Genomic DNA, 23,819 nt, shown 5'->3' with positions numbered 1-23,819 from the left:
GCTAGCCTGACGTGGAAAATAATGAGAAAACGATACACATGGTAACGAATACGATTTCAAAAGAGTGCACTAATGTGAAAGTTTGGAAATTGTGGCATTACTTGCCAATAAAAAAAGTCTTACTTAAGTGGAGGCTCTCACTTTTTGCGATGTTACAAACATACATTAAACTAGTTGAATGTGCTAGTACTCTCGAGTAGGCGCCAAAATTACTACCATTACATCGTTGTGGAAAGCAAAATTCATTTCAGGGATAATAGTCTTAGATAATAGCATACACCTGTAGAAGCCAACGATCGGTAACCACGAAGTTTAAGTGCGGAGACCTCAGAACGACGTGGTACTCATAACCCCGCGTAAAACGAACTAATTGTTGCCGCCAAGATTAACTTCCGTTTTCGAAAACCATGCCACTTCTATCGGCCTTGTCGATCTCGTGGCGACGATGCCACTTTTTAATAATTGCTACAATGAAGCCATAGTTAGTTGCCATAATTTTGCAAAAAACTATTACGTAATCAGCAGGCATAGTTTTTTTTCCTTCACTTGCTTAATGTCGGTGATTGTTTGACGAAATATGATTGCAAATTCTTTTTTTTCCATGACTAAGCAACCACCTAGTAGATTCACTAGATGTCACTGCCGAACGAAAACCCTTTAATTTCCGTAAGCACTCTTAACGCATGACCAACACTTTATCGTTCATCAAGAATAATCTTCTCGGATGATAACTTCCTGGAAATCGGCCATCAAGATCAGAATCAATCACCGGCGAGAATGAGTCTCTGATGAAGGTCTCCCCCATTTCATCAATCAGCTGCTCACCCATCCCAGTCATGGATGTATCATGAAGTATACGAGGAGTAGGAACGGGGGTACCTTTTGCATTGGAGAGCTTTGAGCTGCGCATGTTAAGCTCCATAGATGGCGTTGCGGGTGTTCGGTCTGGATTTTGAAGGAAGGGAACTGTGGGAAAAATAGTCACTTCAAATTTAGTCCGTCATGTTTTTGTCTAAGTGATTTAGTGCAAGAATGTAACATTCTCCTTTCTTTGCGTAGAATGCCTGCGTTCTTGCGTAAAATGGTGTTTGGCTGTTGTGTTCCATTTTTCGGGTCACGATCTCCGAATAAAAAAAACATTTCAATGTTTCGTGCCCCTCGAAACCCCCATTTATTTCTCAAGTGGAAACAGGCAATCCCTGAAATTGAAGAACTGAAACCAGAAGATCGAATGTGTCAGCTTCATTTCGAAGGCAAATATATCACCTGCCACAAGAAAATCATTGTGCAGGGCTGTGTTGAAAATATACAACTACCAAGAAAGCAATTAAAGGAAGGGGCAGTTCCATCAGTGTGGCCACGTAAGTATAGTAATTATATTATATTATAGTATTAATTGTACAAATGGAATTCATTTTAATTATATTTAGAACATCCACTTTTCAAAGTAAATCCTACACTGCCTTTAGACGAGCCACAAAAGGAAAGGCAACAAAAAGCTGTTGCATATGAAAGGCATACAAAGAAGAGTGCAAGTTCAATCATCAACTCTCCAACTCAAAGTTCTAGGTAAACATTACTTTATATTCCACAATTCAATTTTAAATAAGTTTTTATTTTACAGACCATTAGATGTAGAGGCTTTTCTTGAAAATGAGAATCATGCTCCTCAACTGCCTAAAAATACTATTTTACTTCCAAGTGGATGGAATGAGTCACACACCCAATTCAGTGTGCAGAATCTGTACAGCATTTTGTGAAAATTATTTAAACATCTACTAAGCCCTTTTCAGTGCCAAAACCATTTATGGGGGCCACAGTAGATTTCAATTTAAAAAAGATTGATCTCTACGTTAGGGATCATTACATCAGCGAAGTTTTCGTAACATTGGCCGACGTATATTCCCGCCTTTGCTTGTTCGACCAAATGAAACTATGTCCAGGGATTGAATCAAAAGGAGACCTTCTTCGCCTGGAAAACATTATTGTACCATCCGGTAAGTTTTCTGAAGGACTACGCACCAAGAAGGATCAAAACGATGGAGGCAAAAAGATGGTGGTGTACTTCATGGATGTATCCAGATAGCCCAAAGAGCTTTTATCTCACGCCGTCTAATACAAAGAGGCGGTGCCATATTTGAAAAGCAAGAAAATGCGCGCGAATGTGTGATAGCTATCATTTCGCATTTCCTCCAAAGTTCAGATTTCTACAGGAAATTGGTTAACTGGTTAACGTTTAAATTTATGCAGTTATGATTTAATATTTGTTTTCTTATTAAATTCCTCGAGATTTTACGTTTACATAACTAAAGCTAAATGAGAATGGAATTTCGTCATAACTTCAAAAACCATCATTACACCCCTAATGAAAAAAATTCCTATCATTCATTCTATGGACGAAAATTTCATCCATGCCAATATTCCTGAGCAAAACGATAGCGGCGACAAAAATACCGTCGTTTGTTAGCAATTCGTAACAACAAGAAGACGAATGAATATTTAATCATTGTACTGAGGGGGGCTAAAAAATTACAATTATAATTGAAGCGGTTGAGACCTGCCATACATTCCCGTCTTTTTTTTTTTTTTTGCACACAATTATACTTACTTCAGGGACACTGAGTGAAGAATGATCGAGGTATACAAGACAAAGAAAAACCCATAAAAGGGAGGAAGGTTATACACACGTACATACACGCTCACACGCACTCGGACACATACATATTATTGAGTAGTTAAGACAGTTAACACTTTACCACAACGGCAATAGCCACTCGTCACACCGAAAACAGACACGCGCGCCACGCGGTGTGTCATGATGTCAGTTCAAAAACCTTTCCCTTGTCTGGCAAAGACATCAGCCATAATTCTCGTGGCAGATACTTGACCAAGAGATTTCAGCAAAACGCGATTATCATAAAGCGCGCGTGTCAATTTATCACGATTAGCTGAAAGAAAGGAAGAAATTCAATGATTGGTCGAGGGGAGTGGATAAGGGTTTATGTGGTGTGGATTTAATTTTCGATTTCTTCTTTTTATTTATTTTTTTTTTCTTGTTTTTAATTTTTTTGTTGTTGTTAAATTTTGTCCCCTCAGTAAATGACTTCGTAAACGGTGGCTTTCTTATCGCCAGAGCCCGTTACGATGTACTTGTCGTCGGACGATACGTCACAGCTCAGCACCGAAGATGATTCCTTGGACTATTAATGAATTTAAAAAAATAATAATCGCGTTAACATCAAAGAAGCTGTAAGCAATGGAACGGAAATAATTTACCTGGAATATGGACGCGCCATAGGGAGTCCGCCAAGCGTTCAGGAGATTATCTTTTCCAGTCGACACAAACCACTTGCCAGTGGCAGCGAATTTCAGTGACAAGACGCATGATTCGTGCAAGTGAAGTTGGTACTTGTCCGGCTTCAACGTGTGCAACACCTGAAGGCAACGGAAATATCATTGATTACTCATCCAACTCTTAAATTGTGCCAATAAATCATTGCTCATAATTTTGTTCCTTTTTACCTCGACAGTTGAACTCTCCAATCCAACGGCCAGCCAATCTCCAGCTGGGCAATATCCCAAGGAAAAGATTTGAGATGCGAAATCGTGCTGGGCCAACTGTCTGCCCTCACGAAGATCCCACGACCGCACCGTGTGGTCGAGTCCACCCGTCCACAATCGTGTGCCATCAGCGCTCATGTCGATACAAGACGCGCCGTCCGTGTGACCTTGAAATTGCCGCACCAGCGTCTGATTGTGCAAATCCCACACGGCAATGTTTCCGTCCGAACAGCAGCTGAAGCAAACCTGAATAGACAAGATCGAAACAAACGAAGCGATTAATTATCCATTAAATAAATGACGGCAAATCAAACGGTGGACAATACCTTGCTGTCGGGGCTGATGGCCAGAGCGTAGCAGGCCGGCGCTGATGATGTCAATTCGGCCTTGATGCGAGGAGTCGGTGCTGCCAAGTCCCAAATCGACAAGGTGCTGGCCTCTCCGCCTACAATCAATGTCCGTCCATCGGGTAATAGTTTGACGCTGCGAATGTAATTGTCCCTCTGCAAGCAGTCCAGCTGCGATACGGGGGTAGGTGATTTGCTGCCATTCATGCTTCCATTGGCTTGTCCTCCACTGCCGAAAAATTGGCTGATGTCCCAAACTTTGACACATCCTTTGCCTCCCGTGTAAACGTATTTGGTCGGCGAAGAAATTGTCACTGCACACACAACTTCTCCGTGTGGCAAAGTGCTAAGCGGACGCGCTGCTCGAGGAATGCCCGGCCCGACTAGAGCATCAGGAGGGAAAGGTACTGGCTGGACCACTCCATCTCCACCGACATGGAACGAGTAAGCCGGTTTGCCACCGCTCTGCGACATCGAGCCCAACGGTCCACGCATTTGAGGATGCGGATCATAGGCCATCATGGGTCTTGGAGGATATCCGCCGTGCATGGGAGGTGGCCCATAAGGTCCAGCCACTCCTGCCATATCCGGCGGTGGCCCGCCTTGTGGCATATAAGGCGGGTATTGTCCAAGCGGAGAAGGTTTCGGTACGCCCTTAGCTCCTGGTGGTCCTGGAGGCGGAATTCCGCCCAATCCCGTCGGAGTCGCCGGTTTCGGAGCAATTCCCGATGCGCCATTATTCTTGTCTCCGTCGTGTTTCCCCTTGTTCATCATGTGTCCACCGCTACGTAGGAAGAGAAGAACGGAATCAAAGATAAATAGATTTTTGATTTTATAATGAAGGGCCAATCCTTTAGTGGATCCACTGAGGTAAGAAATGGCGTACCTGTGAGACAAGTTGTGATCCTTTTTCGATTTATCAATTCCATTCTCTCTGGGCGAGTGATTGCGACTGGGTGGAGTAATAGGATCCTGGTAGTGAGTAAAACGCGCATCGTTAGTTATGGTCCGTGGCTTATGGCTAATAAACGATCAAATGTCTCTTACATCTCCGCCGTCGTCGACCACCAAGTCCTGATCGCTCCGTTCGCCATCGCTCATCTGGAACAAATTGGAAGAAACACACAGAAAAAAACATGTGTAATAAAAAGAATGTAACCGAGATGGCCATTGACCGTATATAAACTATCTTTTTGATCATATTTGTTTTTATTACATGTCCATCTTTGTCTTCGCGTTTGATCTTCTTCATGTCGGGCGCGTGCGGATCGCCGCTAGACATCGGCGAACGGGCATTGCGGTATTTTTCACGTTCAGTCGGCGAGATTGAATTCCTCTGCAAGAAGAAACAACATTTTTTTTTAGAAAAATATTATCATAAATGTTTTGTTTCCTTCTTAAGTGCTACACGTTCATTTCACAATATATTTTAAAAAATGAGGGAGTCGAGCGACAACAAGGAGGGAGGAGAAACTAAAGAGGGGAAACAAATTGGACCCGACATTTAAAAAACAAAAAATCTGCAACGTCTTTTCCATAGCAATTGCCCAAGAAGAGAAAAAAAAAAAAACTATTTCCTCCTCTCCCCTTCCCTTCCAAAAGACATTGGCAGCAGCCGAGGGGTTCACTGAAGATCCACTTTCACAGTCTCTCTCTTCGCTCTTTCCTTCGCTCGGCGTCATCTCATTAAGGAAACTCTCCCCTCTTCACGTTCGCCCCTCCACTTATAAAAAGCCCCTCTGGCTCTTTCACAAGTTTCTCTCTCTCGCTCTGCACTCCCCAACTCGGGAGAAAAAGGGCGAACACACAACACAAAAGCAGCCCCATAATTTCCACAGACAATAAGGGCATGTGTGTGTGTGTGTGTGTGTGTGCGTCACTTTTGTTTCCAGGCTCGCCCATTCTCTTCTCTAAATTTTTTTCTTTTTTAAAAAAGAAAAAAAAACGCTTTAAAACAAAAAGTTGTAAAATATTCACACAAGACAGTAAATCGATTAGAACGTTCCCAGAGGCGGCTAACACCGTCCTTTTGTATTTTTCGTGTTGCTACCGATGATAGGAGCCCGAGTAGATTGTGTCCCTCCTCAAAAGAAAAAGAAAAAAAAAGGATTTAACGAGCCAAGTCGTAACCAACACTAGCAAAATACGAAGACTTGTACAAGTTAAAAAGAAAGTCCCGAGAACAAGCCAAAAGCAATCTGCGTTGCTCCCTTCACAACTGATGGCCGAGAGATAATTAAAAAAAAAAAAGAAAAGAAAAGAAGAAAACCCAGAATAGAAAAAAAAAGGGGGCTTGGTGATGGCTGTGCTCGTATTCGGCTATTGCAGCAGCAGGTTAACACAAGCAATTTGATTGGTAGACGAGAAAAATACATAGCAAAAAAGGGCTGCCGGAGCAGTAACGGCTTTATCGAGTCCACACAGTACGTAAAGATTGCGACTAAGATGAAGAATTCTGAATTGGATAGGAGAAAAGAAAAAAAAAAAGAAAAAGAAAAAGGGCGGATGTTTTCCATTCAAAATGAGAAACCAATTGGACTGGAGATGTTGGAAACCCATGGCAACCTTATTCCGGTTGGCCGAATAATAATATCCCCCTTCACATTTTCCTGCTATCCAAATATGATTCTAGATTGAATGCGTGAGAGGAAAAATCGATATTGAACGGTCCACACACACACACACGCACGCACATCTCACGAAAAAGAAAGAAGAAAAAATCCACTTACGTGTCGCTCCTCGAGGGGGATATCTGTTTTAAGAAACGAAAAAAGAAAAGCAATTAGTAAAAGCCTTTTCAATCTTTCTTTTAAAACGATAGACGACATGACATTGTTTATATATAAAACACGACGGAAAGAGTGAAACGGGGAGCATAAAAAAAAAAAAGAAAAACAACCGGCAGCGGCTGGTTAGGAAGGGGGGGGGGGAGGCTAGACAAACACGAAAAGCCATCAATATTGAACCCCCTCAACACACACATACAAAAAAAAAGTGGAAGCCAAAACCGCTCGCCGATGTTGTGCTTCGCCCGGCGCCGCCAATCAATCAGCCCCCCTCCTTTCCACCTAACAACACACACACACACACATACACACACGTCTCGTTTTTTCTTTCTCTCTTGGCTCACGCAAACAGCTCGAGCATTATTCAAATAGCTGGCACAGACACTTTGAACACAAGAGAGAGACACAGACAGACTTTAAAAAAGAGGAGATATGTCTGAGTCTGTTTCGAAGCGCGCCCCATCTTCCCCCAAAGATCGGATCGATAAGAGAAAGAAAAAAGACCCATCCCCTCATGGCAAACGCTTGAAAAATTGTCATCTTCCCTCCCAAAAGACACGATAATTCACTTTCCATACAAAAGTCATCGTCTAAGGGCTACTACAACACAAGTATTTAAAAAAAAAAAATTAAAATCAAAGGGAGAAAAAAAAGATGGCGGACGGTACAATTAGCGGGAATGAGGAATGCAAAGCCGCTCACAGCTGTTTGAACGCAGCTGACACGAAACTTTTCGTCTTCTTTCTCAACAAAACAGCACCGATCCGTTAAGAGACCGACAAATGATTGGTTGAAAAAAAAAAATGAATTTAATTTACGATACGGAAGCCGATCTACTATAACGGTGGAGGACAGGAAAAGTGCCGAGCAGAGTCAATATTGGTTCGACGACTTTTTGTGTGTGTGTGTGTGTGTGTGTGTAAACACGCACACACAGGAGCCCCTCACCGCCCACTCCGTCATAAAAATTTAAAAAACGTAAAAAAAAAAAAAAAAAGGAAGCTCTCAATAAAGTCAACAGTGCGTCATATTTATCCAGGGTCCGCAGCATGTTGCTCTTGTTTGTTGGCTCTTTTTTTTTTTTCCTACGCCCCAAGAGGTCTTTCACGCTTCAAACGCCAACAGATTGCGATAGTCGTGAGACTAGCGTGAGTTGAGAAAAAAAGAGGGGTTTAGATATAGAGTGTAGGTCGATAGATCCTCTCCTACACACAGCGTGAAAGCTCTTCTTCTTTAAATAAACATTTTGTCACGGCTGAAATTGAAAAAAAAAAAAAATCTTATTTACTTTGTTTGTCATCACGTTCAGCCGCAGCGGTGGCGGCCGCTGCGGCAGCAGCAGCAGCAGCCGCGTTGTTGCGTTCACGCTCTCTTTCACGTTCACGGTGCGACTCGTGCTTGTTGCTGCCCATAGGAGGACCGTTGGGTTGCTGCTGCAGAGGTCCTTGAGGAGGCTGCGGAATGCCGGGTGGCATTCCACCAGCGCCGCCAACTTGCGCTGCCGCATTGAGCAGCGAGAGCGGATGAGGCGGACCGCCACCTGGTCCGCCAGTTGGAGGAGGTGGCAATTGGCCGGGAAGACCCATCAATGCCGCTCCGGCAGATGTCGGTGGCATGCCCGGATGACCACCCATGCCCAGCGGGAGCGGAGGCGGGTGACCGGCGGCTGCGGCCGCTGCAGCCGCCGCGTGCGGGAGCTGCTGGGCGTGAAGTTGCTGCTGTAAAACAAAAAAAATGGGAAGAAATAAGTAACAAACACGTAACATAAAAACAGGTAACCGAGCTATTAAGTAGCTTTCCCTTTTTTTTTAAAGAAAAATCCACAAACGGTCACCCATCCATATAATGATCGATGGACCGAGCAAAAGCAAAAACGAAAAGAAAAAAAAGGGGGACAACAGATACATGTCATGCAGACAGGGAGAGACTATCTGGCGGTTGTTTGCTTAACCCAACTGTTGTTTTACAACGTATCGTCCACCACTTTGCTCGCGTGCGTGGAAGTCGGTTATTTAACGGTTGGATAGAGACAAAATGAATATCATTCAACCGCAATTTTTTTTTTTTGCTTCCTCTTTTTAAGATTATTTTTGCAAAACAATGAAATCCAATGGCTTCGGAAACGAAAGGGAATGCCGTTCACATTCTTTCACTTGTTTTGTTGTCATGGTTCTTTGCCGGATGATCGAAATGCAAGGGAGAAAAAAAAAGGACACACACAAAAAAAGAGACCCTCAAAACAGAAAGAAAAAGAAAAAAAGAACAAGAAACGGGCGAGCTTAGATTGGACGGAAAAGATAATCCTGACCACCAAGAACCCGAAAATGGGGAAAGAGGGGAGAAAAAAAAAAAAAGATCTGTCCGCTGCACGCACGAACAGATGGTGGGCAATGAAAGACGGGCGTTATGTGTAGAAAGATAAGAAACGTTCCCCATCCACTTCAGAGAACAAAACAAAAGGAGAGATGAATCGATTCTGACAAGGAAAGAAAAGAGACAGTCCAATCCCTCACCGTTCAGCATCGCTAATAATCGACAAAGCCGCAAGGAATTTTTTTTTTTTTGAATGAAAATCTTCCATTGCCCCCTCCCCTCTTCACCACAAAATATCAACAAGAGATGGGGATAGATATTTTTTTTTTTAAAGGGGAGATCTGTTCATTTCTCTTTTATTATATTTACCCCGATAACCGCATTCAGCTCCGTCATCGTCACTTGTTTGGCTCGTTCCACGGCGCTGGCCACTTGTTGTTGGTGCTGATAAAATCACAAAACGACCAATCAAAATGTTATTCAATGGGGGTCAATACAACGTGAGCAAAAAAAAAAAAAACTAAAATCTTTTGTTTTTGCTTCAAATCCCACCGTCCATTTTTTTTTTTCAATTTAAAAATAACAATACGAATAAAGAATTAAACAACGCGGCGATTTTCTCAGCAACAACAACTCACCTCTTGCGATAAGAAAGGCAGCACTTGAGCGATGATGGCATTCAACCGCTTGGCGATCTCCGTCTACAAAAGAAGAAAAAAAAAAAACATGGAACGAGAAAGAAACAACCATTAATTCTTGAGTTCATGCCATACAAGAGCTAAAAATGACCAAGTCGAGGATTTCTAAAAGAAAACAAACGCCCGCCCTTTTTATTTTCCTTTTTTTTATTTTGGGTTCGTTACTCAACAAACAAGGAGAGTACACACTCTCGCCGTGGGTGGTGTAGCACATCTCTCTTGCCCCACTCTTTTTCTTCACCCTTTTCAAAACGTTAAAACAACTGTCGGGGCAGTTTAGATATCCCGCAATTGTCGAGTTGAGATAAAAATCCATCATATCCTTTCCAGACTGAAGGCAAAGAAAAATAAATACATGATCTTCCTGATTATATTTTCCTAGTTTGTTGACTCGACAAACAAAATAAACGCAAGAGAAAAAAAAAATGAAAAGTCAACATGTCGAGCAATTTCACTCAACAAAGAGAGAGAGAAGAGTCCAGTATGAAACGCTTGTGTCTATACAGAAAAACGACCCAAAACTTGTTCAAACAAGAACTCTTGATGCAATGGCTTAGAGGGGCTCGTAAATCCCTTAAAGTGACAGTCCTCTTATCCAAAACGCTGACTCAACAAACGATAACCAACACAAAATCACGCCGGCCCCCACGATATGGCGTAAGCAAGTGGTTTGATAAATAACCTACCCAACAAAACAAAAAAATAATCAATCTATTTGCGCATTAAGAACTGATCTGAATAACTACAATTGACGGGATAAACTCATCCACCTGGCACATGCACGCTTGGAATCCTACCCCCCTTTTTTTTTGTTGCTTAGTTCTTCAATAGAAAAGAAAAATTCTTGTTAAAAAGAAGTAGACGACAGCAACAGCGGAACTGATGTGTAGCTGCTTCTGTGGTTTTAAGGCCCAGTCGAGCGCAACGGAATTTGACGCACACACACCGGAATTCCCTTCCTATTGCTCTTCTTCTTCTATTTGATGGCAACCGATTAAATTTTCAGCAAGAAGAAACAACAAAAGAGACAAAAGAGGGAGAGGTTAGCGACAGCCAGTTAGATTTTCGCCCTGTTTGCTTCTCTGTCCATCTGGAAATGATTCTTCTCTGAAAATGGGCGTAGCAAGAGGGGGGAGAGAATGGAAGTGGAAACTTCTTCCAGCGCGCGCCTACCATATATACCCCTTTTTGGGTATTGATCGTCGACATCAAAAGCAGCAGCCTCTTCTTCTCCCCCACCCCATTCATTTTATTTCCCAGAGTTACAACAACAACAAAAATGTTAAAAGGCCAGACAAGATAATCCCCCCCCTCCATTTTCTTGTGTTCCACTCTTTTGTACAAGAAAAACAAATTAAATTCTAAATATTTCTTTCCTCTTTACATAAAAGAAAGAAGAAAAAAAAAGATCCCTGCGGTCTACGCTCTCCCGCAACTAATCATCCATCTTATATCCATGTCCCGCCTTCAATAAAAAAAAAAACGAAAGAAAAAAAAAATGAAAACTCCCGCGGCCAAAAAAGATATCCCATCGGGTCTTGTAAACAAGACCTCCATAAGTCGCTTGTGGGAACCAAAGAAAAAAGAGGCATGAACTCCTTTTTTTTTCTTTCTTGAGGTGGAAATAGACAACAGGTAAACCACAAGACGTTTCGTGCTCGAGTGGTTTTTCCCTTCTCTTTTGTTACTTCTTTTTATTGCTTTCTTCTATTCCTATTCGCAGGTTAATGGAAAACGAAATCAAAGCAATTTTTTTGTACCTGTTTGTGCATCTCGACGTTGAGTCCGTACGACATCTCGTAATACTAAAATATTTACACACACACACAAAAAAAAAAAGGTTTAATTTAATTATGAAGAAAACATAACGAGGCAAAAGATCGATTTACCATGACATAGTGTCGTTGAATTTCAATCTTCTCCGATGCCAGTTTCTCACATTCCAACTTGAGGCTATAAAACAATAAGAAATAAAGATTCAATTTTTTGTTTCTGAGAAAAACAAAATGGCGGCAAATATGTCAAACTCCAGAAAAGAAAAAAACAAACTCACTTGTGATATTGAGCCTGAAGGAAAGAGAATTCTTCTTTGATCCGGTCACACGACTCGTTGATGGTAAACTTGAAAGGCTGACCGGGTTGAGGTGGACCCTATAACAGATGGGGGAGAAAAAAGAGAAACACGTTCAAATCCCTTCCAATCAAGTCACATGTCATGTTTCAAAACTTTTTCTTTCTTTCTTCTAGCAAGAAGAAAAACCCCCATTGGGATCGTGTCTTTTGCTTAATGAGGTTGCAAGGTCAACGTGTTCAACCGGCCTTGAGCGGGATTTCGTGCACGCCGACACATTGCACATTTCTCACGCCAAGGCGACACACACACGTCGATTGCCAAAACACATACGTTAGTTCTTTCTTCTCGACAATAATAAAAAAAAAAAAATAGTTTCTTGGAATTAAAGAGAGAGAAAAATAATATAAAAGAATAGTCTTAACCGGTAGAGCGGGACTGACGGGATGGCGAGCAGCGGCGGCAGCAGCAGCTGCAGCGGCTGGATTCATGGCCGAATACATCCCTCCTCGATGTGAAGACGAGTGATTCAGTTTCAAAATCGATCAAGTTTCTTTCGTCTTCTAACCCAGAAAATTCAGCAGATGCAAGATTCTTTTTTTTTCCTCTTCAATATCGTATGAATGATCAATCACACACATACACAGAACGCGATCGATAGTTTTTTGTATAAATTATAGTGAATTGTGCCGTTGCATATATATGTTCCACCACAGCATTTTAAACAGTAACCACGCCGTTGCTTTTCCTTCCACTTCTTTTTTTCAAGATGGCAAATTCCACGCCGCCATTGTAAAAAATAACAAAAAATGGGTAGGGGGGGGATAGAAAACAGGGGCTTCCTTTCCACTCGGGCGCCACCACTCCACACACACACAGACACACACACACACTGGGTATATTATACACACTCACACACTAGACACAGACACACACAAAGAAACTGTCCCAAAAAAAGGTTTAATCCTCACGAGTTTAGTTTTTTACTTCTTTTTTTGTGTGCGTGGCCCGATGTCGTTGATTCTTCTTAGGCCTCAAACAAAATGGCAGCCGTTGGAGGCAGAAACTTTTTTTTTTCACATGACAAGTCGAAGAAACGACGCAGAAAAAATGGCAACACAGACACAAGTTGTTATGTTGAATGGCGGATTTTTCTACACAATTATATTTCATAAATGTGGAAATGAAATGTTGTAGTCTGGAACGCAGAAGAGAATTACGAAAGAAAAAAACCGTCGAGAGAACGAAAAACACGAACGTCTCTCTTCTACCTCGCAACAGGAACCACTGGAGAAGCGCGCGCTCTGCAAGGCAAAAGCTGGGGAGAGCAAGGAGGGAGGGAGGGTTTAACTAAAAGATTTACTTGGCAACGTAGCAATTTGCTAGAACAGCCAGTGGGGGTAGAGCAGCCAGCCGGCGAGCCTATGGCAGCACATAAAACTCTGTGCTGTTATGTAGTGTAAGGACACACAGACGTGACTGGTAGCGCCACTCGGACGTCTGAAACTCTTTATTTGCTATTCTTTTTTTGGGCACAAGAAAATCCAGATAAAAGAAAAAAGAAAAAAGGAAATTCCATTTCATATTTCAATTACCTCAACGGTTTTTTAAGGTGTACTTTTTTTAAACAAAAAGAAAAAACATGTTTTCTTTTAAAGAAAGAAAAAAGGAACCAAAAACATGTTTTTATTTCTTTTTTTTACAACATTTAGAAAATCTTGTTCTTTTCTTTCTTTTTTTTATGTTTTCTTCTAAAAACATCGTGATCAAGCGGGAAAAAAGGGAGAGAGAAAAAGTGGGCGGACGGGTTGTTGTTGTTGTTCGTCACGGTGTCCAACAACAAGAATGGAGGGTTGGTGAGGGTGGAGAGGGAGGGGAAAGAGAGAAGCTCTCAAACAAACAACCGAACAAAACTGCTGCCGCCGCCTGGGCGAACCGACCGACGACGCCATGACCGACAGGCAAAAGGCAAACCAGCAGCAGCAGCCATCACGTGAGAAAGATGAATCGATAGAGTAAGTAAAAACGAGTGTGTACGTGCGTGTGTTGCAGTGGGACGATGTCGCATCAAGGGAACCATTTTTATTTTTTGGCGTCTGCACAGGTGGCGCCGCCGCTTAGACAAAAAAATATTCAAGACGCTTGTCAGTTGATTTTTCTACGTCTTTTTCTTAATGTGGGTGGTATCCTTTTTGTCGATTTTTTTTTTCGCTTTCTACCTCCATGTAATATATAACAAGCAAGACCTTGAAGAGCAAAAAGAAAAAAAGATGCTGTTGGATGAATTCGAATATCCTTTTCGGAATGACAAGACCAAGCCTCGGGCCTTCAGTTTTTTATCTTTTTGTCTCGTTGTGTTCTGCAGTAGGTTTGGGTACACAGAAAGTTAACAGTAGTAGGTAATAGTAGTAGCCTCCGAAAAGTCTGTGTACAACAACAGCCTCTACTGGAAACACATTGTGTGTGTGTGTGTGTATATTTAATTCTTTTTTTGGGTTTTGAAATAAGAACGTACGTTTCCGACACCATCATCGCCGTCTTTGGAATGTTGCCCGTCTCAGCACACACACACACACAAACATTGGCCCTCCCCAAATCATCTCTGATGGCGTCTGAAAAAAAGAAGAAAAAAATACACATTCCATGACGTCATAGATCTTCTGCACCGTCAAGAAACATTAGATTTTCTAGTTGGTGAGGGGGAGAATCTTTTTTTCCCCCCCTAAAAACATTTTCTCCCCTCCATTTTTTCTGTTGTTGGATGACCCTTGAACTCGCCATCTTGTTCCCCCTTCGAGAGGCATCGAATTACCTTTTATTCTGTGTATAGTCGAGGGGGTTCATTCACACATTCCAGGATATACTTCTCTTTTTTTTTTAAAGAGGGAGAGAAAGGATCAACGGCCATTTTTGACCCCAGGTATATACAAAAAAACTTTCTTCCCCCCCTCGTGTTCCAGAACACAAGAGAAGATCAATATGGAAGAAGGGAGGGTTGGCATGATAAAAAGTTATGACTTTTCTAGTTTTTTTTTTTCTTTTTCTTAACCCTGGTCAATTTGTTAATAGGTCGTGGGGGTGGAAACCGGAGGTCAAGCTCAAAAGAAAGAAGAAAAAAAACGCACATTTTTTTTCTTTTCTTTTCTAGGTATCGATGCAATTAGATACGAATACAAAAGATCGGCCGATTGTTTTTCTCGCGATGGCCCACAGGAACCGTTGCAAATCGAGTGGCGCTAGCTACATACCCTGGACACGTTTGGGGATATACCTGGTATTTTATCTCCTTGTTCATGGTTTAGTTTTATTTCTTGCTTTCTTTTTATTTTATTTCTTAAATACGAGAAGAGGGGAAAAAAACTAGATTGTTGTCTATACATGTGTGAAGGGGAACGGAGGCGACGAATAGATCGTAGAGAAATAAGAGAGAGAGGGGGGGGGGGGACACAAAACGAAGAGACGGAAGAGGGGGGATTTCGAAGAGGGTGGATTTTTTTTTAGAATCCTCCACCACACAACCAAATGCTCTTTTATATTACAATGTGAACTGTTCCTCCTTTTTATCTGATCATCCGTAAAAACACCACCATTTTGTTTTTTACTTAAAAAAAAAATATGGCGCCCTTTCGATCGATTTTTATTGCTTTAAATGTTTTAATTAACATTGAAGTCGATTTGGCGAAAATGAACTTTGTCCGCTTCGAAATGATTGATAAAGTTCATTATTTCAAACTTGATTTTTGTTCAACTGAAAAATGGAAAAAAACCTGTAAAATAATAGTTAAGGTAAGAAAAAAAAAGTAGTAGAAGAGTAATTGTTTCTGTCTATTTTTCCAGTTCAATTACAGCACGAGGAGGAGAAGGATGAGAATATTTTTAGGGGAACGGGGGGGGACAGACACAAATCCACTCGAGCGTTGACAAACACTTTGGTACTCCCCCCCCCCCTCCTGTTCCGACACATGCGCGCGTATCTAAGCCCCGAATATAATGAAACCGGGCCCTTCCCCTCCCTCCCCCTCTAACGGACGGGAGTGTGTAAGACTAGAGGGGGGGGGGAACAACCGCAACTCGACCCCTCCTTCCTTCCGTATATCCCCATATCCATTCGCACCCCATACATACACATAGTACACAGTGCCATACTACTGTTATACTTCGTTACAGCTTATGTAGTGCTGTCCTTCCCCTCTCCATGGTAGTATTCTATTGTGCACACCCAACCCCTTTTCCGAGGGTTGATTTGATTATCTGGTTCACTCTCTCTCTCCCCACTGTTCTGCTCCCGTCGAATAAGATACATGTGGATAGACTTGCTTTTTCAACCGACATTTTCTTCCTTCATCGGGATGAAACAGATAACGAAAGGAAAAAGCATTGGGGAGTTCCCTCGCTAATTGGTTTGAAGAGATACTGATAAGCAAACGCCATCTAACGGAAACAAATGATACCACCAGCTTTTACGCAACATTTGGTTTTCTTTTATTTGTCGTTTCTTTTTTTCTTTTACTGCCATCACGTGAACCAAAATAATATAATTATAATAAAATTGAATCCAAAAACACACAGCAATTTAAAAAAAAATTAATGTTGGTGGGTATAGGACACTGTGGAAAAATGGGATGGAAACACCAGAAAAGATTTTGGTAAAGGATTTTTTTGTTGTTTATGTTTAATTTTTTTTTATAGACACTCACCACATGTATGCACACATGGCTAAAACAAATCTGAATGGAGAGTGAAGAAAAGAACCACAGGAAAATTCAAATCAAACGAGACGAATTCATCGACACATTAAACTTGTTTAAGGGTAGGATTAAGTGTCTCGACGTCTCTTGAAATGAAAGAAACAAAAGATTGAACAAATAAATCAAAAGATTCGTTTACGATGAAAATGGGATTAAACCAAACAAAAACCAAAGGAGAATTGTGGGTATTGTTTAACGAGAATCCTAACTGAAATCAGCCAAAAAAACAAAACAAACGCAAAAGTGACACACACACACACACACACGCACAAGATATAGAGAGAGTGAATCCATATTCGATTCGCACTGATACTCCATTACACAGCTGCACACACTGACGGGATCAAGACAAGACATAGGGGAGAAAAAAAAAAGATGAAAGGGTTTAGAAATGTTTGAAGGATAAAAAGGGATTTAAAAAATCAGGGAAGTGGGAGTCTTTGATGAGGTACACAAGAAAAGTTTCATCTTCTTTTTAGTTTCCGAAGTAAACCTTTTCCTTCACTCCTGTTCAGCTGCGAGACTTTCCTTTGTTGGAATTCTCCTTTTTTGTCGGGTACGAAGTTCAAGGAACTGCAATTTTCTTTTTGTATTATTAGGGTGGAGAGCATGGATTGCTGATTTCCAGCACTTTGATTCGGCCAGCGTTTTCAAGTGGCCTAGTTCGTCGTTCAAGAGGGGACAATAACAAGATAACGAAATGAAAAAAAAAAAGGGGGAGTTGGGGTCGTTTTCACTGCGACGAATACACGTATAAAGGTAAAGATTTCCGGTGGGTTCCATTTTTTCCACCTGACGGGCTCTCTCATTCAATATTAGTCAAATCGACACACAGAAAGTACTGTATATATATATACGTATATATATGTATGTATGACGGAGGGCTGAAATTTTTTCTCTCTGAAAATTTGATAACTTAAAAAGAAAAATATTGGCTTATCTCTTCTATCTTTTTTCTCTTCAGCTTGTCATTGTTCTCTTCAAAATACGCTTGGTCAGATTCTAATAGATGACTTCGTAGACGGTGGCCTTCTTGTCACCAGAACCAGTCACGATGTACTTGTCATCCGAAGAAATGTCACAACTCAACACTGAAGACGACTCTTTTGACTACACAATAAATAACAAGAATATATTACAAACATGGTTAGTGTTTTTTGAATGGAAGGAAAAAACAAATTTACCTGGAATATGGACGCGCCATAGGGAGTCCGCCAAGCGTTCAGGAGATTATCTTTTCCAGTCGACACAAACCACTTGCCAGTGGCAGCGAATTTCAGTGACAAGACGCATGATTCGTGCAAGTGAAGCTGGTACTTGTCCGGCTTCAACGTGTGCAACACCTGAAGGCAACGGAAATATCATTGATTACTCATCCAACTCTTAAATTGTGCCAATAAATCATTGCTCATAGTTTTGTTCCTTTTTACCTCGACAGTTGAACTCTCCAATCCAACGGCCAGCCAATCTCCAGCTGGGCAATATCCCAAGGAAAAGATTTGAGATGCGAAATCGTGCTGGGCCAACTGTCTGCCCTCACGAAGATCCCACGACCGCACCGTGTGGTCGAGTCCACCCGTCCACAATCGAGTGCCATCAGCGCTCATGTCGATACAAGACGCGCCGTCCGTGTGACCTTGGAATTGCCGCACCAGCGTCTGATTGTGCAAATCCCACACGGCAATGTTTCCATCCGAACAGCAGCTAAAGCAGACCTGAATAGACAAGATCGAAACAAACGAAGCGATTAATTATCCATGAAATAAATGACGGCAAATCAAACGGTGGACAATACCTTGCTGTCGGGGCTGATGGCCAGAGCGTAGCAGGCCGGCGCTGATGATGTCAATTCGGCCTTGATGCGAGGAGTCGGTGCTGCCAAGTCCCAAATCGACAAGGTGCTGGCCTCTCCGCCTACAATCAATGTCCGTCCATCTGGTAATAGTTTGACGCTGCGAATGTAATTGTCCCTCTGCAAGCAGTCCAGCTGCGATACGGGGGATGGGTTTTTACTGCTGCTGTTGCTACTTCCTCCACTGCCGAAAAATTGGCTGATGTCCCAAACTTTGACACATCCTTTGCCTCCCGTGTAAACGTATTTGGTCGGCGAAGAAATTGTCACTGCACACACAACTTCTCCGTGTGGCAAAGTGCTAAGCGGACGCGCTGCTCGAGGAATACCCGGCCCGACTAGAGCATCAGGGGGGAAAGGTACTGGCTGGACCACTCCATCTCCCCCGACGTGGAACGAGTAAGCCGGTTTACCGCCGGGTAATGAGCCCAGGCCATTTGAGTTTAACGCAGCACCTCTAGACTGAGAATGGGCATCGAAGCCCGGCGGTCGTGGATATCCCGCAAGACTGTTATGGACAGGCATAAATCCGACAGAGCCCGGTTCCGGTAGCCTCGGGATCGGTTGCCCCGGTAGACCCATTCCGGGTGGATAGGGACCGTAGGGACCAGGAAGAGATGGGCCACCAGCTCCTGGGCGTTGTAGTGAACCCATCAATGGATTGGCAACGGCTCCTGGCGGAAGCACCGGAGTGGAAGTCGATGTGGGTGTCCCACCTTTGGATGTTGGCGTCGTCGGTTTCTCCATGTGTTCTTTCGTTTTGAGTGAGGGCGTGGAACGAGCAGACGACGACCCCGAATGAGATGGCGGACGTTCGGCTCTCTCCAACTTGGAGCCTCCGATCAATCCCATGCCGGAGAGTCCATGTCCGTTTCCTCCTCGGTCTCCATTCTCTCTGAGGTCTACGCCACCGCCCCTGTGCTCGCCATTGGCCACAGGTGAGTTGGGATCTTCATTGGCCACATCCACCACTAAATCCGGATCGCTTTTTTCACCATCGCTGTCAGCTGCCCGTTGCTCGTCTTTGCGCCGTTTCGACTCCAAATCGCTGATGAACGCCCCCGGTGAACGGGTCCGCAAATGTTTGTGTTCCAGCCTTTCGGCAGCGGCCGACGAAGAAGGCGAAGCGGCTACCCGATCGCGATGCCTGTCCTCGCTGCTCATCGAACTGCCGCTCACTTTCACATGCTCTTCACGGTGGTCTCTTTCGCGATCCCTTTCTCTTTCCCTCTCGCGTTCACGATCACGTTCTCGCTCTCTTTCACGATCACGATCGCGTTCCATTCTTTCACGTTCTCTGTCGCGTTCTCTGTGTTCCCGATCGCCACGACTGCCGGACGATGGAGCCGACGTGGAAGGTGGGCCGGTCGGTGTGCCCGGTACGCCACCAAGACCTCCCGCTCCGCCCATTTCAGCGGCTTTCAGGAGTGGATGCAATCCACCGAGAGCTCCAAGTCCAGCACCACCGGCTCCGCCTGCTCCGGGAGGTAGGCCGCCAGGTGGTCCTCCGCCTCCACCACCGGCCAGCGCTCCGAATGTCAACAATCCTCCGGCCATTCCTGGTGGCAATCCAGGCAATCCGGCTAATCCCGGGTGCCCAGCACCTAATGGCAGTCCGGCTCCATGGGGAAGCTGTTGTGCGTGCATCTGTTGCTATTGGGGACGCAATGAAGCAACAACAAATAAAACAAAAATTGTGTCAATAGATTAATATAACAAGCAATCATCACGATTTCATAACGAAGACGGACAAACGATATCTACAGGACCAGGATGATCCATCAAGAGACAAAAAGGGGGGGGGAGACAAGCAAGACACACAGAAAAGACAATACACAAGATACACAAAGAACGTGACGGATCCCCCCCCCCACCTTTTTTTTAAATTCCCGATGGGCAACTACGACGATGAGAGTAGACAAGACGCGATATGCCACACCGAAGCCGGGCGGATGGACAAACAGACAGAATATAGTAGTAAAAGGAGGGGAAGCGAAACAAGACTAGGGGGTGAGATTAATGACGACGAGCGACAACTTGGACAATGAAAAATCAATGCAAGGAGCGCCAACAACGTAAATAATTCATTCGCTGCATTGAGCAAAGAACACACACACACCCGTCCAATTGGGATTCCCCTTTTTGCCCAGTGTGTGTCACGACGTATGTCTTCCCCCACAACCGTGCTCGGTTATGTAGAGCACACAACAAGCACAATATTCCGTGTGCAAGACTTTCATTGAAAATCGATTTCGGTGAGAGCAAAAAGAATACGATCCTTTACGTCAACAACACCAAAAGGAAACAAGGGGGAGCCAAGAAAAAAAAAATAATCTATTTGGACAAAACACACACACACACGGACTATTCGACATGCACGCGATAATCTCCTATTGGGAGAGAAACAAGCGACGACCAAGTCAAATGCAATTGGAATATTGAACCACAAAAAAAAAAAAAAATAGAAGGAAAAAAAAAAACATTTAAAAAATAGGAGCAAGAGATTGAGAGATGTTTTACTAACCAGCAGCTGCTGCAGGCCGGCCTGCTGCTGTTGCTGCGCATTGTGTATGTGTGTCAATACCCCCCGAGTGAGAGAAAGAAATGAACAAGAGAAAAAAAAAAGAGAAAAAGGAAGAACAGGAGAATCAAATACCCGATAACAGAGCAAAAAGGAAAAAAAGAGCCTAACTTAACCGCTTGAATGATTATTAAAATTAATGAATGAAAATATATAATTTTAAAAAGGAAAATATTTAATTGTTTTCTTTATTTTACCCCGATTATAGCGTTGAGTTCGGTCATTGTAACTTGTTTCGCGCGTTCAACCGCTGTGGCCACTTGCTGTTGATGCTATACATTATTGAGCGGATACAACAAAAAAATCATTATTTGTCAGGAGCTATTGGTGGAAAATTAATATGTTTTCATATGTTTTTGGTTGCAGAACATACCTCTGCCGAAAGAAAAGGCAAAACTTGGGCTATGATGGCGTTAAGCCTTTTGGCAATCTCCGTCTAGAAAGGAAAAAAAAGAGAAAAGATGGAAAAAGATTCAATCAAGGCGGGCATGAAGCCTCAATAACGCAAACAAATAGATAAACACGACGAGACGGAGCACACACAGCTCGGAGTGAGAAAAAAAATAGAAAAGGCGTCAGCCATCTGCGGGAGAGACCCCAAAATGGGGGGGAGGCAAACAACTTGGCGGATGATACACTTCGGCGAGATGAGAGAAAGCGAGATGGGTGGTAGGGTGGCAGCTGGAGGGTGACGGGGTGGAATGACAACAATCAGACCTGTGCTCGGGTTAGGCACTAGGAGGGGAGGGAGCAATCCAATAGAAAGCAGTGAGCCTTCAATAAGCGATCCATCTCGAAGAGTTAAAGGCAAGGAGAATAGAAGTGGGAAACTCGACGGAGGAGGTGGGGTAGGCAGCGTCGGCGTCGGCAAGGAGGGGAAAAATCAATGCAGCATCATTCTCTTCTCCCCCCCCCCACTTTCCCCTCCAATTCTCAGCGCAACCCGCAAGCGACACCCGACATGGATCCACCTCCTCCTTTTGCGCGTGCAGGTCACATCTGACACGCGACGGTGTTACAATCACGACGACGACGCCGCCGCACCTCCTTCCGCACAACACGGAAAAGCAGTTTTTGTTGTTTTCTTTCTATTTGTTTCCCTTCTTCTTTTGTCATAATGTGGATGGAAGTTTCTTATTACCTGTTTGTGCATCTCGACGTTGAGGCCATATGACATTTCGTAGTACTGAATTATAGGAAATGAATAAGAAAATATTAACTGACTTGAATAATAGAGATTTTTAAACGTGAATACCATGACGTAATGACGTTGCATTTCAGTCTTCTCCGAAGCAAGTTTCTCGCACTCCAATTTCAGGCTAAAAAATTTGAATGAAATAAACGACGATGATTATTCAATGTAATTAAATATGCATTTTGGCACCCATTTTTTTTTGGGGAGGGGGGTTCACTTGAGGTTGATAAATGAGACCCATCCGCCTTTTTTTTTCTTTTTTCTAAGCTCTCCCTTTTTTTCTCTCGTTGAATTAGTTTCTCTCTTAACTTCCGGAGAGTTTTTTTTTTTAAAGAGGGGGAGAGTAAAGAGGAAGGAAGTTAATCAAGTGAAAGGAATTCGATTTTCAGAAGGCCGGAAAAAGATGGCTGAGAAAAGAGACTTGCCTGTGATACTGAGCTTGGAGGAAATTGAATTCCTCTTTGATGCGATCACACGTGTCGGCCACGGTGAATTTCAGCTGACCCGGCGGTGGCGGCGGACCCTGCTAACGCAGAGAATGAAAATCGATATCACAATCAAGAAATAACAAAAAGAGAGGTTTCACAAAAAAAAAAAAAAAAAACGTAAATATGAAACACAAAAAAATAAAATGAACAAGAAAAAAGTTTGTCTACCGCCGAGGGATGCCGCGCTGGTGCCGGATACATTTTCTTCTTTTTGCTGCCCAACTTGACGGTTTAAAAATAACTACGTCGTCAAAGAACAACAACAAGTCAAAAAAAAAAAAAAATATCCCCGATTCCCCACCAACACAACAACCGTCTCTTCACCTTCTGCTGCTTTCAAGTCTACGTCGTTGTGTGCATTAAAAAATGTGTAATTGGTCGACACTTTCAAAAGACAGAAAGGAGGCAGAGGCGGATCATTGGCGTCAGGTTAATCGGTTTTGGGTTGGATGACGAAATTTGTCACAACTTCACCCCCCACCGAACCGTAACTCGCCGTGTTGATGAGCAACTATCACGAGACGAACGTTTCTCTCGGATCATGTCCGCGTGCAAACACCACACACAGGCACAACACACAAACAACCACGACACACGACTTCACAACACCTTCTCGTTTTTTTTTAAAATTCTAATTTCCACCAACGCGTAGCACTTCTTGAATTGAGCATCAGACAACAAAAAAATGAAGAGATACGAGACTAGTTAGTACAACACCGGATGGATCTTGAGGCCTGTAGCCACACTGTTGTTTGGTGGTGTTGAAAAAACACCAAGTGTTCTACAAAAGAAAGCAAAATGAGAGCCAAATGTTTTCACCAACGAACAGGATTGATGTTGAACAAGACACGAAATTAAAAGGGACTTGTTTTACGTAAACGTTGGCCGGGAACGATCGTTTTAAACGGAGCGTAGAGGGACGCAGCCTAGTGGATTGTACACAGCCAGCGCCATGTTGGTTTTTTTTTTGTCAAGCGGGCCTTCCCTTTCGCCACACACACACCAGACGGCGTCGTTTCCCCTCCTTTCAGTGTATACGAAGGCGGCAGGGGGATAGGGAGAAATGGTTTTGGGGTTGGGAGAATCATCCCATGATTCCTAGCCGACACCACACCAAGCTTCTCTTTGTTTAAACTCGGAACAAATCACGCATTCAGAGGAAGGGAACTAGCAAGTCAC

The 23,819-nt window shown here is 43.1% G+C and overlaps 3 protein-coding genes and 1 long non-coding RNA gene across 9 annotated transcripts; 2 read left to right on the top strand and 2 right to left on the bottom strand.

The window, feature by feature from the left end:
* The first annotated feature begins 675 nt into the window (after positions 1-675).
* Positions 676-2,546, top strand: LOC116931147. Of its 2 annotated transcripts, none has more exons than XM_045178974.1 (3): positions 676-1,370; positions 1,431-1,569; positions 1,625-2,546. In XM_045178974.1, exons 1-3 carry the CDS (start codon positions 1,061-1,063, stop codon positions 1,758-1,760), a joined length of 585 nt encoding a protein of 194 aa, XP_045034909.1. In that variant the 5' UTR covers positions 676-1,060; the 3' UTR covers positions 1,761-2,546. The 2 variants fall into 2 exon arrangements, with proteins under 2 accessions (XP_045034909.1, XP_045034910.1); XM_045178975.1 differs by having other exon boundaries at positions 856-1,361.
* LOC116931105 (transducin-like enhancer protein 1) lies at positions 2,493-13,078 on the bottom strand. Its single transcript, XM_032938616.2, has 15 exons — positions 12,202-13,078; positions 11,759-11,856; positions 11,595-11,658; positions 11,466-11,510; positions 9,646-9,708; positions 9,377-9,451; positions 7,983-8,412; positions 6,638-6,660; positions 5,125-5,244; positions 4,956-5,009; positions 4,795-4,880; positions 3,888-4,692; positions 3,523-3,807; positions 3,277-3,435; positions 2,493-3,200 (listed from the first exon to the last, which is right to left on the bottom strand). Exons 1-15 carry the CDS (start codon positions 12,277-12,279, stop codon positions 3,093-3,095), a joined length of 2,493 nt encoding a protein of 830 aa, XP_032794507.2. The 5' UTR covers positions 12,280-13,078; the 3' UTR covers positions 2,493-3,092.
* Positions 13,079-13,571: 493 nt separating this feature from the next.
* Positions 13,572-16,330, top strand: LOC123475993. Its single transcript, XR_006651527.1, has 2 exons — positions 13,572-14,786; positions 14,846-16,330. It is a non-coding gene; the product is annotated as an uncharacterized LOC123475993 (long non-coding RNA).
* A 93-nt stretch (positions 16,331-16,423) lies between these two features.
* Positions 16,424-23,715, bottom strand: LOC116931157 (transducin-like enhancer protein 1). Of its 5 annotated transcripts, none has more exons than XM_045178955.1 (11): positions 22,809-23,715; positions 22,578-22,678; positions 22,213-22,276; positions 22,099-22,143; positions 21,331-21,393; positions 21,155-21,229; positions 20,901-20,927; positions 18,320-20,029; positions 17,955-18,239; positions 17,709-17,867; positions 16,424-17,634 (listed from the first exon to the last, which is right to left on the bottom strand). In XM_045178955.1, exons 1-11 carry the CDS (start codon positions 22,839-22,841, stop codon positions 17,527-17,529), a joined length of 2,670 nt encoding a protein of 889 aa, XP_045034890.1. In that variant the 5' UTR covers positions 22,842-23,715; the 3' UTR covers positions 16,424-17,526. The 5 variants fall into 5 exon arrangements, with proteins under 5 accessions (XP_045034890.1, XP_045034888.1, XP_045034889.1 ...); XM_045178953.1 differs by having other exon boundaries at positions 20,901-20,933; positions 22,809-23,714; XM_045178954.1 differs by having other exon boundaries at positions 20,901-20,933; positions 22,578-22,675; positions 22,809-23,712.
* Positions 23,716-23,819: the final 104 nt, after the last annotated feature.

This window comes from Daphnia magna, linkage group LG9 (genome assembly GCF_020631705.1).
Source record: "Daphnia magna isolate NIES linkage group LG9, ASM2063170v1.1, whole genome shotgun sequence".
NCBI lineage: Eukaryota > Metazoa > Arthropoda > Branchiopoda > Diplostraca > Daphniidae > Daphnia > Daphnia magna.
This window is presented reverse-complemented; position numbering and strand designations above follow the sequence as displayed.

Bases quoted from the DNA above. Each gene is read 5' to 3' on its own strand.
- LOC116931105 (XM_032938616.2), bottom strand. From the start codon at position 12,279: ATGTATTCGGCCATGAATCCAGCCGCTGCAGCTGCTGCTGCCGCCGCT. The intron at 6,661-7,982 runs GTAAATAAGATT...TTCTTAAAACAG, and splicing joins TGAACGTGATGACAAACAAA to ATATCCCCCTCGAGGAGCGA. The intron at 3,201-3,276 runs GTAAATTATTTC...ATTCATTAATAG, and splicing joins ATGGCGCGTCCATATTCCAG to TCCAAGGAATCATCTTCGGT.
- LOC116931147 (XM_045178974.1), top strand. From the start codon at position 1,061: ATGCCTGCGTTCTTGCGTAAAATGGTGTTTGGCTGTTGTGTTCCATTT. The intron at 1,371-1,430 runs GTAATTATATTA...AATTATATTTAG, and splicing joins AGTGTGGCCACGTAAGTATA to AACATCCACTTTTCAAAGTA. The intron at 1,570-1,624 runs GTAAACATTACT...TTTATTTTACAG, and splicing joins TCTCCAACTCAAAGTTCTAG to ACCATTAGATGTAGAGGCTT.
- LOC116931157 (XM_045178953.1), bottom strand. From the start codon at position 22,841: ATGTATCCGGCACCAGCGCGGCATCCCTCGGCG. The intron at 22,679-22,808 runs GTAGACAAACTT...TCTCTGCGTTAG, and splicing joins CAGCGCGGCATCCCTCGGCG to CAGGGTCCGCCGCCACCGCC. The intron at 22,144-22,212 runs GTATTCACGTTT...CCTATAATTCAG, and splicing joins TGCAACGTCATTACGTCATG to TACTACGAAATGTCATATGG.